This window comes from Mirounga leonina, unplaced genomic scaffold (genome assembly GCF_011800145.1).
Source record: "Mirounga leonina isolate KUSES-001 unplaced genomic scaffold, KU_Mleo_1.0 Mir_115, whole genome shotgun sequence".
NCBI lineage: Eukaryota > Metazoa > Chordata > Mammalia > Carnivora > Phocidae > Mirounga > Mirounga leonina.
The window spans coordinates 9,516,094-9,534,547 of record NW_023270268.1 but is presented as its reverse complement, the minus strand read 5'-3'; the positions used below and the strand labels follow the sequence as shown (position 1 = coordinate 9,534,547).

The 18,454-nt window shown below is 42.0% G+C and overlaps 1 protein-coding gene across 1 annotated transcript in view; it reads left to right on the top strand.

The window, feature by feature from the left end:
• The window catches only part of ULK4 (unc-51 like kinase 4), a 580,245-nt gene that overhangs the window by 398,308 nt on the left and 163,483 nt on the right, over positions 1-18,454 (top strand). Inside the window, exons 33-34 of the mRNA XM_034992636.1 lie at positions 4,722-4,888; positions 12,000-12,098. Of these exons, the coding sequence (XP_034848527.1) occupies positions 4,722-4,888; positions 12,000-12,098 (266 nt within the window). The remainder of the gene's footprint in view (positions 1-4,721; positions 4,889-11,999; positions 12,099-18,454) is intronic.

The following is an 18,454-nucleotide window of genomic DNA, read 5'->3' as shown; positions in this document are numbered from 1 at the left end:
TGTATGAATATATCTTAATGTGTTTGCCCATTCTCCTCTTGATGGACAGCTGGGCTATCTCTAGCTTGGGGCTATTTTGAATAAAGGTCTAATGAGTCTTTCTGTGGATATAGGTTTTCATTTTACTTGGGTAAATACCTAGGAGTGGAATTGCTAGGTAATATACTAACTATATATTTAAATTTACAAAAACTGCAACTATTTCCCATCAGCAGTGTATATGAGTACTGGTCACTCCACATCCTTACCAACATTTGGTATTCTCAGCTTTTTTCATTATAATTATTCCTGTTTGTGTGTGGTGGTATCTCACTGTGATTTTAATTTGCATTTTCTCATGACTAATGATGTTGAACATTTTTCATGTGCTTATTGACATACATCTTTTGTGAACAGACTGTTTAAGTTTTTTACCCATCTTTAAAATTGTCTTTTTATTATTGAGTTGTAGGAACTGTTTGTGTATTCTGCATGTAAGTTCTTTATTAGATATCTATGTTGTAAATATTTAATTTTGTGATGAAGTTTAGTTTACTGATTTTTAAATGATCCATACTTTTTGAGACCTTAGAAATATTGCTTGCCTCCTAGTTACAAAGATCTTCTTTTATGTCTTATTCTAGAACCTTTACAGTTTTAGTTTTTATGTGAAGATCTGTGATTCGTGTGAAACTAATTTTGCATATCATATGATGTCGTGGTCAAGGATCCTTCTCCCCATATGGATACTCAGTTTTTCCACCCCCTTTTGTTGAAAAGAATGTTTTTTTGTAAAGAATTCATTTGTTGCAATTTATGTGAGCATATATGTGTGGGTCCATTTCTGGACTCTGAAACTGGAATTATTGGTGTGAAGTCATTATTTTTCTCTGTTGATGCATATTTGTTATCTCTATCCACTGAATCAATGACCCAGTAGCAATGAGCATCCTTAGTGCTCAGATCATGGTTTCCAAATACAGTTTCTTCTTAAAAGACACCAGGGCTTCTTGGGGAAGTAGTTAATGCCCAGTCTGAGACAGGAATTTTTTATTTAAATTCATTTTATTTAATATGTTTGAGGCAGGAATTCTTAAGATGAACTTGGGACATATTATATAGCAGTGGCCGGGACACTTTCAAGGGGCTGTCAGTAGCCAAAGATGGAAACAAGTTGAATATTAAAAAAAAAAAGATTGAATCCACTGAAATCCATAAAATGTATTCTTTAAAAATCCACTGTATTCATAGAATGATGCCACAAAATGAATTCATTAGTAACTTTTGGTAGTGTCTAGCTTCCCCACCCTCTCCCCCATTAGTCACATTTGGTAATTGCTAATACTCCAAAATCATTGTTCTGAAAACTGGTAAATGACAACAAAGAAACATTTATCAAACACGTATCCTGCCTTTCCTTTACAAACCATATATTATGATAACCAAATAGTTGATAAAAGAAGACTTTCTTTCTTTCTTTCTTTCTTTCTTTCTTTCTTTCTTTCTTTCTTTCTTTCTTTCTTTTCTTTTCTTTCCCTCTCTTTCTCTCTTTCTCTCTTCCTTCTCCTTCCTTCCTTCGAGAGACAGTGAGTGAGAGAGAGAGCAGGAGCAGGGGGCAGGGCAGAGGGAGAACCAGGCTCCCCACTGATGAGGGAGCCCTATGTGGGGCTCATCCTAGGACCCCGAGATCATGACCTGAGCCAAACGCAGATGCTTAACTGACTGAGCCACTGAGGCACCCCAAGAAGATTCTTTATAGAGGAAAACCAACTGAAAAAAATACAGAAGGAATGATAGAATTTGAAACTTACTGTATTTCCCTTATCTAATGAAATGTGGGACTAGATGGTGGTCCTTAGTAGGTAACATTTGATGTTGAACTTTATAATGAATGGGTTAGGCTAATAACCCCTGAACCTGATCAATTTTAACATTGTTAAGTGTAGAACAGCTAGACAGTGTATCCTTCCAGATATGATGCAACAGGACATGTAGAGACCCAGCCCCAAGTATTATTGCCAAAATAATTAAATCTGAATTAAATAGAGTCTCTAGTCGCTACAATTACCATTTTGCAGGAAGTACAGGGATACAGGAACAACACCACAAGAAAATCTATAGGAGGGGCACCTGGGTGGCTCATTCATTAAGTGTCTGCCTTCGGCTCAGGTCGTGATCCCGGGGTCCTGGGATTGAGCCCCACATCGGGCTCCCTGCTCCACGGGAAACCTGCTTCTCCCTCTCTCACTCCCTCTGCTTGTGTTCCCTCTCTCACTGTGTCTTTGTCAAATAAATAAAATCTTAAAAAAAAAAATCTATAGGAAAACAACGTTCTAACTTCTCCAAAAATAAATGGCATGAAAATTGCAGGCGGGGGAAAGACTGTTAGACATTAAAGGAGATGTAAGGTCTGCAGCCAAATGGAATGTGTGGACCTGGTTTGTATCCTGATTTCAACAAACTAATCCTTAAAAAGACAGTTTGAGACAGTTGAGTTTTGAACATAGGCTGCGTATTGCCTATATTAAATAAGTTTCATTTTATTAAGTGGTAATGTTAAAAAAAAAAACCCTTTATCTGTTAGACTCTACAGAAGTATTTACAGGAGAAATAAGATGATGTCTGGTGTTTACTTTAAAATCCTAAAAAAATAACATGGGGATAGAGTAACCAAAGATGATCAAAAGTGTTGATAACTGTTGAAAAAAGTGATGGGAGTTCTTTTTACAGAACTGTCTTGTGACTTTCTTTGTTTTCATAATGAAAAGTTTAAATGAGAAAAACTGTATTTTAACCCTGAAGTGAAAGTTCTAGCCATGAAGAGCACTGAATATATGGCTGAGAATAGACCACTTGACATCCTACTAATGAGCTTGCTGGCATTATCACTGCTGTGGAGAAATATTTTGTGTGACGTTTCATTTCTAATCTCCTATGAGCACCTTCCCGACAGCTGGTGACTTCAGTGTGTAAAGTCAGAACGTGGCATTTGTTGCCTGTTTTTCACCTAGCAGGCTGGAAAGACTTCCCGTCCCAGTGGGGATCCGATTGCATTCATTGTTTGCACTCTTTCCTTGAAGACTGAATGAAGGTCGGGAAGATCGCTCGCTGTTGCTCACCAGCTGTTTAGTCTGAGTCAAGCAGCATGTAGAGAAGGGTATCTGGGGGTCCGCCTCTCCCTGTGAAGAGCCACGTCCTTCTCTGCTGTTCACATAGTTCTCACCCTACTGCACCTTTGACCCTCTACGTGATGTGTCACAACGTAATCCTAAACCCCCAAAGGAAAACCTCTTGCAGCATGTATTTACCAAACACTATGTTTTAAAGCCCTTCTGCCCTATCTGCAACTCATGAATGCCAAAGTGCTGATTCATGGCGTGTGAATGAGCTGCCTGACTCAGAGGAGAATGCCTTCTGGTGTCATGTACATGTCATAATAATTGCTTTTCTATACTGTGTGTTGTTCATGATATGTGCAATCCAACCTTGTCATAGATCCATTTTGCCAACAGTTAATTCTACCTTCTCTTCAAGTATATTTATCTTCAGCTTTGTGACTTGTACCACTCTTTGCCACAAGGAGTACAACTTTGAGACCTCTATAATTTTGGTTTCTCCCTGCCTTTAGTGACAAAATTAATTACTTTTGAAGTCTAAGAATTACTCTGCACTTGTCTAGGAGAACTTGGTTGCTTTATTGGAAGTGACAATGGCATTGTTTGGGAGAGATACCAAAGCTGGGATGGCTGTGCTTGGCAGAGTTTCCATCCAATTGATCATCTGAAAACTAGGGCCAAATGGATTGCAAGACCAATAAAGTCCAGCTTAGTATACAGCTCCTTCCCATGCTTCCTCCCACCATCTCCTGTGTAAAATATTTATTTTTGAAGATTCAGTTTTTCTAGAGCATTCAGATGATCTACTGATGCCAAAGGTCCTTCACCATTTGAGGTTTATAACACTGCGTGTTGTATTTTCACCACATTTACATCTGAATCATTTTTGTGAATTCAAAGAGTAATGCTACATAATAGTATCAATAAAAATGCCAACTTAAATATAAATAATAATGCCCCTACTTTTGCAAATGTGTTATTTGTGACAGACTACATCAAACTAAAAGTTGAAGACCAACTTCACTGTTAATTTAATATGAGGTTTGCAGAGACAAAATGATAGAAGCTAGAAATTTCTAAATTTCAGATTTCTTAAAATCATAGTTGATCTTACATTTCAAATTTTTTTTTTTTTGGAATACATGTGAAAAAAAAAATGCTTCATTGCTTTATCCTCTTGAAATGACCTGATTACTTGTAGATCCTTGGGTCCCCTGGGTCCACCTGTAGAACCTGATCCATACTGTGAAGAACTGAACCTCAGAGAACCTGGAGACAGTATGTTCGTATGTAACATGTTTTCTTCCAGTGTCAGGGAGCCCTCTGTCCTTGTGAAGCCTGTTCATGTAGGATCGTGTTTCTCAAAGTGTAATTTGGGGAACCCTTGCATCAAGTCACGTGGGGAGCTTATGTAACACGTCCCAGGCTCCTGAGCAGACTCTGGGAGTGAGGCCTGGAAACCTGCATTTTTAAAAACCTGCCTGAGGGTATCCTGTACGAGTACAGTTGAAAGACTGCTTCAAGTTTATGCAGCATAGAATACACATGCCTGCTCCGTTGGGTTTATATGACACGTTATTTTGTAATTTACAAGGCATGTTGTACCCTTCTCCTTTTTACCCTCAGGTCTGGTCCGCCATGTCTGTGACCTCTTCACTGAAACCGCCACACTGTGCTTGGACATGGACAATAAGAACAACAACGAGATGGCATCCACGCTCCTCTTCTCCCTGCTCGATATTCTGCATGGCATGCTGACCTACACGTCCAGCGTCGTTCGACTGGCTCTGCAGGTACAGGGCCTCTCCTCCCATGTCTTAAACAACCCTACACCATGTCACCCTTCCCTTTTGTTCTCTCCTTTCTGATATTTCTCTAATGTGTCTTCATTTTTGAAAAAATACATCTGATTCTATAGAGAGAGACTACGAGATAAGCCATCTTGGCGTGACCAGTGTCAAGGACACATTCTGTGATCACACAATCTGAAAGGAAAGTAAGAGAGGCTTAAGGAAACACTTGCCAAGAGCTAGTTGGGGAAGTCTCCTGATGGAGGAGATCGTTTGCCTTACAGGCACCCTAGGGCCGGCCCCTCAGTGTGCCATCTTTCCTGTCTAGGGATGGTGCTCCAGTCCACCTCAACAGGATGAATTAACTTGCTACAGACAATGGATTGAGATTTTAGGCAAACACATACACACATGTTTGTACACTCTTATACATACATGTACAACATAAATTTTCTCATTTTCTATTATGACAAATAACATGGAATTGCAAGACAGTTTTTGAGGATTAGAAGTGTGTTCAGTGGCTACTGGGAAAGTCAATTCACCCCAAACTATAACCTGAATTTACTTTGCAACATGCTGTAAGGAAGGAAGGGGATGCGGGTTTATTGAGTGCTTTCTGTGTTGGGTGTTAGGTGCCCGCACATGCCTATTTCATTTAACCAACTGAGTCTGCTGATACTTAGATTATGTGAAAGCATACAGCCAAGATGACTCATTGCTATATTTAAAATCCTGGTAAAATTGCAAGAGGTATATACATCTAATGGTAGCATCCTGGCTTGGAGAGATGCAGAAGCTCAAGTTGAAAACAAGCTGTTTGATACTTTGCCAGGAGTCATAGTAGCAGAGCCAAGAATGATTCCCTAGACTCTGGTTTATTCTCTGTTATTCTTCATTCTGATAAATGGTATCTTTTATCCCCAATTGAGCTGGTCAGTGTTTAGCTTGTCCAGTGTATTTTAGTAAATGATTCCAAGATCCCCTTAGTAAACATGATAGTTAGTGTTTAACCCAAACTTGTAAAGCCGGTAGATGGAAGTGGCCTTCAAACTACCTGGTTGTTTTTATTTGCTCATCCATAAGAATTGCAAGCTAACAGAGCACTGTTAAGTACTTACGCAATCCTGAGTTACAAATTTCTCTTCACTTTTCCTCTCTTTCCTAGCGTTTTTTCAGAGAATATTGTTTCTTATTTCAGTTTTGACAGTGGTTTTAGGTAATTCCTCAAGGCGCCATCGATAGGTACTCTTGCAAGATGCTTTGATGATATCAATCTGTAAAAGATTATGTTTTGTAGATTGTAGATAAAAAGGATCAGAAGTTTAAAAATTCCAGAACAATAGAAATCCTTTTATTACAAGTGATTTAGAGAGATATTCAAGGATTTTAAAAGAAAACTCCTTAATACAAAATATTTTCTAATTCTTTTCTTTTTTAAAATTTTCTAGTGTACCGATAGATCACTGTGTCTTACTTTTTCATTTCTTGCACACCACTGTATATTTTACTGCTAACATCTTTCTAAATCTTCCCCTGTAATACCTGCCACATATTGCTTTTGACCTTGACTGCTGACTTTGATCTTCATATACCGTGTCAATCTGACAGAGGTAGAGTCCTTGGAGACAGAATTAGGGGAAAGGGCTGGGAAAAGAAATTGCATGTGTATCAAAGACACATCCTCCTAGAACAGGGAGCTAGAAGTACTTTCCAAACCTAAGGTAACCTCTTCCATTTATAAACATGCTCCAGGGGCGCCTGGGTGGCTCATTTGGTTGAATGTCTGCCTTCGGTTCAGGTTATGATCCTAGAGTCCCGGGATTGATCCCCGCATAGGGCTCCCTGTTCATCAAAGAGTCTGTTTCTCCCGCTGCCCCTCACCCTGCTCATGCTCTTTCTCTCTCGCTTTCTCTCAAATAAATAAATAAAATCTTGGGACGCCTGGATGGCTCAGTCAGTTAAGCATCTGCCTTCAGCTGGGGTTGTGATCTCGGGGTCCTGGGATCGAGCCCCATGTCAGGTTCTCTGCTCAGCGGGGAGTCTGCTTCTCCCTCCCCCTCTCCCTCTGGGTGCTTGCTGTCTCTCAAATAAATAAATTAAAAAATCTTTTAAAAAATAAAAAAAATTAAAAAAAAAATAAAATCTTAAAAAAATAAAGTAAAAAGAAAATATATAAACATGCTCCACCCTGGGGATTCTTCTGCATTCAAAACCTGATCTACTTTTAACAGGAATGACTGTCAAGCAGCAGAATTGAGGGTTGCCAGTGTTTAAATGATAAGTGCTTTGCTTTTCTTTTTCAGGGAGGAGAGTGAATCAATGTAAGAATGTGTACTAGGGAGGCGGGGACCATGGGAAGGTGGGTGTTAGAATCAGGAGTTCAGTCCCTGCCCACAACATGCCTTGTGATTCAAAATCGGTCCTGGTTTAACCTGAGGGTTGTGTGGGAGAGATGTGGAAGCAAAGACAAGTACATGCTCCAGACTCACTCGTGTGGGATGGTCTTTGGATGCAAATCCCAGCCACACCACTTTCCATCTATATGACCTTGGGCAAGCTTCTTCACATGCCTAATATCGGTTTCCTCATATGCAGAGTAGAAATGATAAAAACTGCTCTGCTGGGTCATCGTATGACTTAAACAAGAGAAGAAGATATGTGTGAGTAGATGTAAATAGGTAGTGCCTTGTGTGTGTGTGTATATATATATATATATATATATATATATATATATAGCGCCCAGGGAAGGTAAGCACTAAATGGTCGCTGTATCATTAACAACGAGAAGAAGAGAAGTGCTCCCCTCACATTCCTGTTTACAGAAGGCTTCCTGTGGACCATGACTTCCTCAGGTCATGTCCTGGCATGTAGGAGGCTGCTCAGGCCACGGCTCCTGACTGAATTGACTCCCGGCAGGCTTACAAAATAATTAATTTACGGTTTGTTTCTCTACTTATTAGCCCAGAACACGGCTGGGTACTGAGATTTCGGTAGGGATCTAGAGAGGGAAGGGTGTTAGCACTCGGGGAGCTCGCGGTTTCAGAAGGAAGACCGTCGCTACACGAATGGCGAGGAAATCATCATCCCATTGCATCTGTGAGCGCACAGCTGCTGTGAGGTGCAGGGTGCTGCAGGGTGAATGTGGGCGAAGAGAACCTAACTGAGTTTGGGGGGTCGGGAAGCCCAATTCAGTATTTAAATCCAGGTCCCCTAACCCCCCCCCCCCCCCCCGTCTGGGCCTTGACTATCATTTGTGAAGTGATGGGGGACCTTCATCCACTGCTCTTGTGATCTTGGGACCGTTAAACTGCTGCTTCTATGCAAACATGCTGGTGTTGCTGAAAGATTGGAATGTGGACACGAGTCTGTTGAAATGATCCAGTTTGACTCCTCTGTGGTGTTCCCTTTGCTCATGCCCATCGGCTACCCTCTGCCTGGCCGCCAAATGCAAGGGAGATTTTTCTACTATAGCTCATAATCCTCCCCATGCCTCTCCCTTCCGTGGCAAACCTCAGTGACATCTCATTATCTGTGATGGGATCTTCTACTCATTGGTGAGACATTCAAGGCCTGGTATGATCCAGCCCCAGGGTGCCTTCCAGCCTTATCTGCCATGCCTCCGTGCTGCCCGCTCCCATGCCAAACAGTCGGCTCTCAGTCTTTCACTCCCATGCCTTTTCCTCCTGTGGTTCCCGGTCCCTGAAACACCGTTCTCCACACTCTTCCCTGTAGACCTCCTTCCCACCGTGGAAATGACGAAGTCACATGTCATCTTCTCTTACTTCCCCCCACCACCCAAACTGTGTCCACCTCTACTTTCACACTCTACCTTCAGCACAGTTGTTTATAAGCATGCTATCCTTTGGAGCAGGCGGTGCGACCCTACAGAGTGGGGACCGAATCGTGTCATCTGCGCATTGTGAGCACTCACGTGATGGTGATTGGGGAGCACAGTGAGTGCTGAACTGGTCCGGGTGCCACCATTGCGCGTTGTGCTCCATTGTGGGGACATCAGACAGTAGCTACCTGAGGAATTGACTGCTCTTGTTCTCTACAACTGCCTTCCCTCCATGTTTATTTTTTTTTTCAATTTTAAAAAAACATTTTATTTATTAATTTGAGAGAGAGAGAGCATGAGTTGTGGGGGGAGGAGCAGAGGGAGAAGCACACTCCCCACTGAGTGGGGAACCTGACCTGCGCTCTATCCCAGGACTCTGAGATTGTGACCTGAGCTGAAGGCAGATGCTTAACCAACCGAGCCACCCAGGTGCCCCACCTCTGTATTTATTTAACAAACCTCTCTTGAGTACCTACCTGTATGCACTAGATTCGTGTAGCAGTGCTAGATAGAATAGAACTGTATTTGCCTGACCTTTTGTTTATTTTCATTTTTTTAACACTGTACTCCTTATCTCATTTTGAGTAATGATCTGTTGCCATTTAATGTTAAAGATGGCTCATAAGTTGACATTTCCATGTTTTATATGTTTAAGACTATTAAGTTTATATTTCTACCCAGAGTCCTCCCAGGAAATCCACCCTTAGAGATCCAGCAGCTTTCTCCAAATAATCACTAGAACCCCCCCCCGCCATTGTCACCTCAAAGTCAACATGTCCAAAGCTCAACTCGGAATTTGCCTCCCCAGCAAGGCTGGCCACCTTCCTCCTGCTATGCACACTAGAAACCCGGGAGTCATCCTGAAAATTTTTCTTTTTTTCATACTCCATATCTAATCTGTCCTCCAATAATGTAGATTTTACCTTAAATGCCTAGTAAGTCCAACCACTTCTCTCAAACACTACTGCTGCCTCCCTGGTGCAGTCTACCATCTTCTCTTGCTTAGACTGTAACTGGCTGGGTCAAAAACACTGGATGGCTGGTAGTGAGGTTAGTTACCATACGGCCGTGATGGGGGAAAGTGAATTGTAGACCAGAGGCAAGGGCAGAGGGCCTGAATGGAGAGGACAATAGCAGTGTCATAGCAGAAAAGAGAATCCTTGCTGCGGAAAGGGCCCTTTACGAAATGCAGACAGTGGGCCATGGATGTGGGTATCAAGAGGCTGCCTTTAGGGAGTGTGACATTAGGGACCTGGAGATAGACTGAGAGAAGAGGTGAACTTGGGCCCCTGAAATTGTTGCTCAGCTTCTGTTTTTCTTCCTGTGGGAAACCCTGCTGGGATACCTCTGTGCACAGAGCTTCCATTGCAGTCCCATATTTTTGTAAGGAGAGGAGTTTCTATTGCATTCCAGGTGTGAAGTTCTTGGTTGCGCAGAGAGGCAGCATTCTCTTTCTGGAACCCTTGGCAGCTTTGCAAGGAGGTGGTACCTGAATACTGGTGGGGAGGGTCTGGCTGTTTCTTGGTAACAATAACAAATGGCTATGTGGATTTAGAGGCTATGGAGGACACTGGATGTCCTGGTGGGAGAGTCCTACAAGTGTGCACTTGCTTCTGTGGCCCCATCTGCTTGCTTCCGTGAGTTTGGCAAGGAAGCAGTGACATCATATCATGCCCCCTCTCGGTCCAGGTGCTGGTTTGCAAGACTGTCTTATCTTCCCCAAGAGAGAATCTGTTTGCTCTAAAGGATAATGTGTTTATGTGAAAAGGCCAGTATTCTTTTTTTTTTTTTTTAAGATTTTATTTACTTATTTGACAGAGAGAGACATAGTGAGAGCAGAAACATAAGCAGGGGGAGTAGGAGAGGGAGAAGCAGGCTTCCCGCGGAGCAGGGAGCCCGATGTGGGGCTCGATCCCAGGACCCCGGGATCATGACCTGAGCCAAAGGCAGACGCTTAACGACTGAGCCACCCAGGCGCCCCATTTTTTTAAATTTATTTTTTTATTATTATATGTTAATCACCATACATCACATCATTAGTTTTTGATGTAGTCTTCCATGATTCATTGTTTGCGTATAACACCCAGTGCTCCTATCTTGCACTGTGCTTCTGAAGGCGGAATCAACAGCCAAGAGTCAGAAGTGTTCAGACCTCTGGGGTAGTGCCACACATCTGTTTTCTGGAGGAAATTCTACCTTTCTGGTAAAATCAGTTGGGAAGGCTGGAGGTGGGGGTGGGGAGGGGAAAGGGAAGCTCCATGCTACGATTATGGTGGTTCCCCTTGGCTATCTAGAGGTGCAAGTCCCTCTGAGCCAGAGAAAGCAGGCAGCTCAAGTTCTGTCCAGAAGGAACGGGGCCTTCATGAGAAGGGTCCTAGAGTACAGGCTAATAACCCGAGACAGGCAGTCTGCAGCCTGCTCTGAAGGCTCTGGCAGAGGTCAGTCCGTACAAGAAGTTTGGTTTCTTCTGAGTGAAATTAAGAACAGTGAGGAAGTGTGTGAATGAAATGTGTATATACTGTAGCAAACACAATAGTCAGTGCCTTTTTTCAATATAAAATTATTCATCCCTTATAATAGAGATTAGACAGTCCCATAAAACTCCTGAGAGCAGACACACTTAAGAGTAGAGCCACTTGCTTCTCATTTTCTTTTTCCAATGCAACTTAAGCCTGTCCTTTCTTGGCAACGGAGACCTGTGTCTGAGGCCTGTCCATGCGCTGGTACGTTGGACCAATATTCTAGATGGTATTCAAGCATACGCATGCATACAGAGAAGGAAAGCAGAGCAGAATTATACGATGATGGTATGCATCAGATAATGTGCATAAAAATGCCCACGAGAAATGAGCATCTGTGATTTGGGGTCCGGCTTTGCCACTCATTGTCTGTGGGGCTTTCAACAAACTATTTCTCTGAACTTCAGTTTTCTCACCTGGAAGATGGGGGTAGCAGCACCCCATGTCAGCATGGTTGGAAAGAGAGAGTCCCCTTCCTAGTACATGAACATCAACATCATTCTTTCAAGGACAGCCTTGGTCTTGCTTTATCTGTGGGCCATCCAGGTGGGCCTCTGTAGCCTGAGTTGGTTGGCGGTGGCACTGTGTGCGCTCCTTGTCCTGTTATAACAAGGCATAACCTCTCCTCAGGGGGCTGTGGGGGATTGCTTCCTCAGCCCCCTTCCTCTCCTGGACTGAGAGGATCTGTCTCCTCTGGCCAAAGTGTCTAATCGCCAACCTCCCCCCCCCTCCCCTTGTCTCGTCCCTGCTCAAGGCGCAGAAGTCTGGCTCAGGAGGGGACACTCAGGCCGCTGAGGACCTGCTGCTGCTCAGCAAACCTCTGACAGACCTCATTAGCCTGCTCATTCCACTGGTAAGAGCTCACCTGTTGGTGTGTTTTTCAGAACACTGCTGAGGTGAAAGTTATTTTACTTGAATTTCATGATGCCTTGAATTTCTATACCACTTTAATTCTTTTCAGAGCTGGAACCAAGAGAAATTTCAGAAGATTATTTGGCCTAGAAACACTAAATTTCTCCTTTATTTTAAAACTAGATGGCTTATCATTCATTTCAATAGGTATTTAAGGCAGAATCTCAAAGCCGTCTTAATGGGAGGTAGAAAATTCGAGAAATGAATTCCAAGAAGGAAGAAGAAATGGTTATGGAGGCCAGTTCTCTCTCAAAAAGATATTTTAGAGTTGTACTTGGCATGCAGGACTCCAAAGGAATGCAGAAGCAGGCATGCAGACCTAGAGCATACTCCCCTAAATCTCCGCAGAGATAGAAGGAAATAAGTAAAGTTAAGTGAAGACAAGTAAGATGACACAAGACCACTGAATAGATGGAAAGAGCCCTGCAGAAACTTGGAGTTTGGACCAACTAAACAATTTTACCCAAACTTGAAGGGGACCCAGTGCTTGACACATGATTCCTACAGAGCAGCCAGCCAGAGAGTGGGTTGATGAAATTCCATGAAGACTCATGAAAACCTCTCCAGACTGGGGATCCCTGTAACCCCTGGGAACTTAGGTCTGGTTCCTCACAGAGAGAGACCTTCAGTTCTCTCAAAGCTGCTAGGATTTGTCTTTTTCTGCTCTGTGGCTTTCAAGGGAAGGCAAATGCAGTTTGGATGAATAATTCCTTAGACTTAATTATATTTAGCAAATAAAGGTTTGGTTCAACAGGGGTGAAAAAGAAAGAGGGGAAAATCCATCAGCTCTGGGTTACATTAAATAATGGCATATGCGAAGTAGAGCAGTCAAAAAAAAGTGGCAATGGGCTCACAATGAAGTAAGGGAACATCCCCCAACGCCGGGGAACAGCCCCAAACCCCAAAGTGGAAGGATATTTGGTGTAGAAAATCTATTGCATGAAGCTGTGTGGAAAACAGAACACTAGATGCTCTAGCTCAGAGTGTGGGGGCTGAACCCACATAGCCCGCTGTCTCTTAGTTTAAGGGCAGGAAACAGAGGAGAGACTAACACAAACTAGACTCTCTTATATAAGAGACTCAAAATGACATCAAATTAAAAAATCTGTATGCATATATATAAATTGATGCAATATGTGATATATTGGACGATAATTATATTTATAGAGACAGAGATTTAAAAAGACAGATGAAGATCTGTCTTAAGAAGGGCAGACGGAGAGGTGCCTGGGTGGGTGAGTCTGTTGAGCGTCTGACTCTTGGTTTCAGCTCAGGTCATGATCTCGGGGTCTTGGGATCGAGCCCCACTGTCGGGCTCTGTGCTCAGCGGGTTTAGTCTGCTTGTCCCTCTCCCTCCCCCTCTGTTCCTCCCCCCACACACACTCTCTCATAAAATAATAAAATAAAATAAAATAAATAAAATAAAATAAAATAAATAAAATAAATAAAATAAATAAAATAAATAAAATAAATAAAATAAAATAAAATAAAATAAATAAGGAAAGACAGATCCAGAATCCATTATAGGAAAAACTTCCAGGACACACTTTTCCACATCTATCTTATAGACCAGGTTTTGGTATTTGCCAGATTCTTAGATTTGCTCTCTTTTAATAGGTAAATTTATTCCAACTGGATTTATTGTTAAACTTCTCTTTGATCTTAATTTTATTCTTATTTTATATTTTCTTTCTAAATACTTTTTAATATTAAATGTAAGGTTTAATGTACAAAAAAACTTTTAACAGAACAAAGGAAATTCTACAATGATAAGGAATAAAATTCACAGGAGGACATAATAACTATGAACCTTTTTGTGCCAAATTTTAGAGCATAGAACTATTTAAACAAAGGACCAAAAACACACAGGAGGAAATCCAAAAAACACAGTAGTATTGAGAGATTTAACTCCTCTTTCTCATTGCTTTACAGACCAAGTAGATAAAAATAATGATGTAGAGCAGGGGTTGATAAACTATGGCCTGTGGGCTAACTCTAGCCCACTGCCTATTTGTAAAGTTTTTTTATTTTTTTATTTTATCATTTTTTAAAAGATTATTTGAGAGGGAGAGAGTGTACGCTCCGAGGGCAGAGGGAGAGGGGGAGAGAGAAAATCTCCAGCAGACTCCCCACTGAGCACAGAGCCTGGTGCAGGGCTGATCCCAGGACCCTGAGGTCTTGACCTGAGCTGAAGTCAAGAGTCGATGCTCAAGCAACTGAGCCACCCAGGTGCCACCCACCCCTGCACTGCCTATTTTTGTAAATAAAGTTTTATTGAATATAGCCACACAGACCATTTGTTTACATATTGTCTATGGCTGCTTTTGTTCCTTGATAAGAGTTGAGGAGTTGCAACACAGACCTTATAGCTCGCAAGTCTATATTATTTACTATCTGGCTCTTCACAGAAAAAGTTTGCTGACCCCTATATAAAGGGTATAAATATTTTAATAAGATTGTACCCTGAAAACAGAAACTGCAGTTTTTCAGTTTTCAGAAACATCTTTAAAAAGTGGGCCATGTGGGGCACCTGGGTGGCTCAGTCATTAAGCGTCTGCCTTCGGCTCAGATCATGATACCGTGGTCCTGGGATCGAGCCCTGCATCAGGCTCCCTGCTCAGCGGGGGGCCTGCTTCTCCCTCTCCCACTCCCCCAGCTTGTGTTCTCTCTCTCGCTCGCTCTCTCTATCAAATAAATAAAAAGTCTAAAAAAAAAAAAAAGTGGGCCGTGCATTATGTTAAAAGGACATCAAAAATTCCAGTAAGTTGGAATTGTATAGTCCACATTCTTTAACCACAATACAGTTAAACTAGAAGGAAAGATAAGAATAGAAGATGCACTGTTAGCAAATACAATCCGTGACAGTAATCAAAGAATAAGTTTTCATTGTGATTATTTCAGTCTGGGCCCAATCAGAAGGGAGAAACCACACAGTGATTTAAATAGGAGAATTTTAATGTAAAACATCATTAGCCTTGAAAAAAGAGTAACCATAAGATTTACAAAGAACTCTCTAAGGTACCCTAAAACTGAGCGAGAGTACTCAAGGAAGGACAGACTTGATCGGGGGCACCCCTACACTGAGGCTGTAAGTCAGACCTTATTGGGGAAGGCAGCCCACGGGACAGTGGACAAGTTTGCTGGGTTGCCTGGTCCAGAAGGGGTTCACTGTCCCCAGGAAAGCCACTGGAGGTGGGAGGACTGAGGTGCCCAGTATTCATATAGAGAAGACCACAGGAAACAAAGCTATGCAAGAGGCAGACGAGTAGGGGGAGTCAGGTGGCCAGTGTACATGGGAGGGCTGGAGTGCACAGTGTCCCTTGGGGAGGACAACAGGACCATAATCACAGGTCAGACTAAGGCTGAGGGTTGCTGAGGTGGCCACACATTCTGGGCCCATGGTTAGGTCGGATCTCCACCAAATGCCTCACATTCATGCCTCTGACCGACAGAAACAGCAGGAGAGCCTCTTCTTCCTGCACTGTGTCATCTGAGAGATTATCCCCAGCTCTTTGAGACTCTGAACTCTTGTTACTAGTAACTTGATCACACTCATGTTCTAGTATATGGCCAGACGTCTGCCTAACCTGCGTGAGCTGTGTTGTGTGTATACACATTGATCACCAGAGTCACTGGTTTTAAAAATGGCCTGTGACGAGAACATTGCAATATATCTTCCCTGAAAAAGATTAACACACATTTATAGCTGTGTATAAAGTGAAGAAAAATAGTAATAAGGCAATTTAGGACCTAAACTAGAGCACATACAGACCAAAGATAAATTTTATAGTGGTTGTTAAAAAATGTAATAGGTTACAGAATGAGGTGCTGGAATTGCTTTCCCATAGGGAGAAATAAACAGACTTTCAGTTTTCATCTGACTTGGATAATTTTGGAGGTATTTCACCTAAAGGCAGGTGGATGAACTTGTTAGCTTTTGAGGATTTTTCCAGATTATGGTCCTATGAAAGAAAACATATCCTTAAGAGAAAACCTGTCAACCCCTAATTTATGCCCTGTATTTTTACTATACACTGTAGTAGAATCATAGTGGAAGGTAGATAAAAGATAGTGATTCTTAGTCTGTTTTGAATGTAAACTGCTTTAAGAATCTGAGGATTCTAGACCCTCTTCCCAGAAAAATGTATAGACTCACATATATGCCAGGTTCTGTGTACAATTCACAGTTTCAGGGAGATCTTTGTTTGTTTTTCAGTTGGCCAACATATAGTACATCGTTTTTGATGTAGTGTTCGATAATTCATCAGTTGCATACAACACCCAGTGCTCATCACATCACGTGCCCTCCTTAATGCCCATCACCCAGTTACCCCATTCCCCCACCCACCTCCCCTTCCGCAATCCTCAGTTTGTTTCCCAGAGTCAAGAGTCTGTCATGGTTTGTCCCCCTTTCTGATTTCTTCCCATTCAGTTTCAGGGGGATCTTTGAACCCTCAGTTGGAACATAGTATAAGATCTGGTTAATAAAAGGTATAACCAATTGACCATGTCTCCTGAAAAAAAAATAAAGCAAGGTTATTGTTTGAATTAAATATTTTATTTAAGAAGAGGAAATGAGAAGCTAGGCTGTACGTCCTACATGAGTTTTATAACTAGATAAAGTTGCTATAAGAAATTATGCTACAGCCTCCTTCTCCTTCAATTAAAATAGGTATTTTCAAACTTAACAAGAGATCATTGTTTTTAAAATTTTTTCTTCATTTTGCCTGAGATGCAGTATGTAGCTTGGTTTATATGTTTTGCATTAACCATGCCTTCCTTGGCCATTGAGCAGATGACCTTCTGCAGTCAGGTCGGGATGGCAGTCTGCACCGAACATCAGAATGTGAGCTCCCTCCTGTGCTAGATGAGTAGGGACCTGAGCCATCTCCGGAGCAGTTAAAGATTCTGCCAGTAACAACATTTATGCCAATATCAACATGATACTTACCAGTTCATGTTTCTGACGTCACTGTGCAATTTAAAAAATTGTGCCCCACTAAGTATAGGGGGAAAAGTTTCTTTTTTTCATTTTCTAATTTTTCTCAAGAAAAAACCAAGTGGATTTTTCTCTTTAAATAGTAATGGACTTGGACTTGTCTGTTCTTTCTCTTCATAGTCAGTGGACTGAAATCTAAATGATAGTTTATGGTGATTATGGTTTATGGTGATGGAGGCCAGAGGTACTGAGTAGTCCATTTGCACGTCAAACCCAAGAGGTTGGGCATCTTGATAGTTTTCTACTAAGCAGCTGCTCTAAGGAGTTACTGCCCCATTTAATAGGGATATCCCTCTTTCCAGTTAGCCACTGCCCGTCTGTCTGCTGGGCATTTCCACTGGATGCACCATAAACACCTCAGATACTACAGGGTTAGAACAAACCCATAATCACCTCCTTAAAACTGTTTCTCTTCTTACGTCCTGTGTCAGAGAATGAAATTCATTTCCCTGCAGTTGCCCAGCCAAGAATGCAGGCATCATCTTGGCCTCTTTTCCTATGCCATCCTGCCCTATTCTGTCAAGCCACCCAAATTCATCACAGACTGTCCTTTCTCTTCATTCCCATGGACGGTGTCATGAAGACCACCACCATCTTGTGTTTGCAGGGTCCCAGTGGCCTTCTCCCAAGGCCTGCTCTTACCCTGCCCACTCTCTTCTTCACAGTGGAAGCAGCATGTTTTCTCTAAAATGCAAGACTCATCTTGTCACTCATTGACTTCAAACCTTTCAATGATCCCCCACTATTCATGGATAAACTCTAACTTAACAGATTTACAGAACCATGTATGATCTGACACTTAGTTTCTAGCCTTGTCTCTTGACTCTCTTTGCCCTACTCTGTGTTTTGTACCCCAGCTTTTTTCAGTTATTTAAATGTACTTTAAATGTATTAAATGTACATGCTCTTCCTCCTTCTACTTGACTGTTCCTCAGCTTTCAGCTCTTGGCTTAGATATCCCTTCTTCAGCTTTACTTTTGGGTCTGGTGCAGGGAGGGATTTGATGAATATTTGTGTAGGAAAGCAAGCTAATTGCTAACAAATGCAGTATATTTTCTGCCTTTCCTTATTCTAAACAAGAACAGACCACGTCTGGTAGGACATAGATTTAAGTACAAATTTATCCAGAGAGTTCATCTGTACCCTTGCTGTCCTGCCCTGGCTGAGCCAGCCCCTCCTACGGGGTGGTAATGATACGGCTCACTAGCTTGCTTGCTTTAAAATTGCATCATTTGGATTTATCTCTAGAGGTTGACCTTTTCTTGGCAGGAGTTGTCCTGACCTTCATTGGGCAGCCT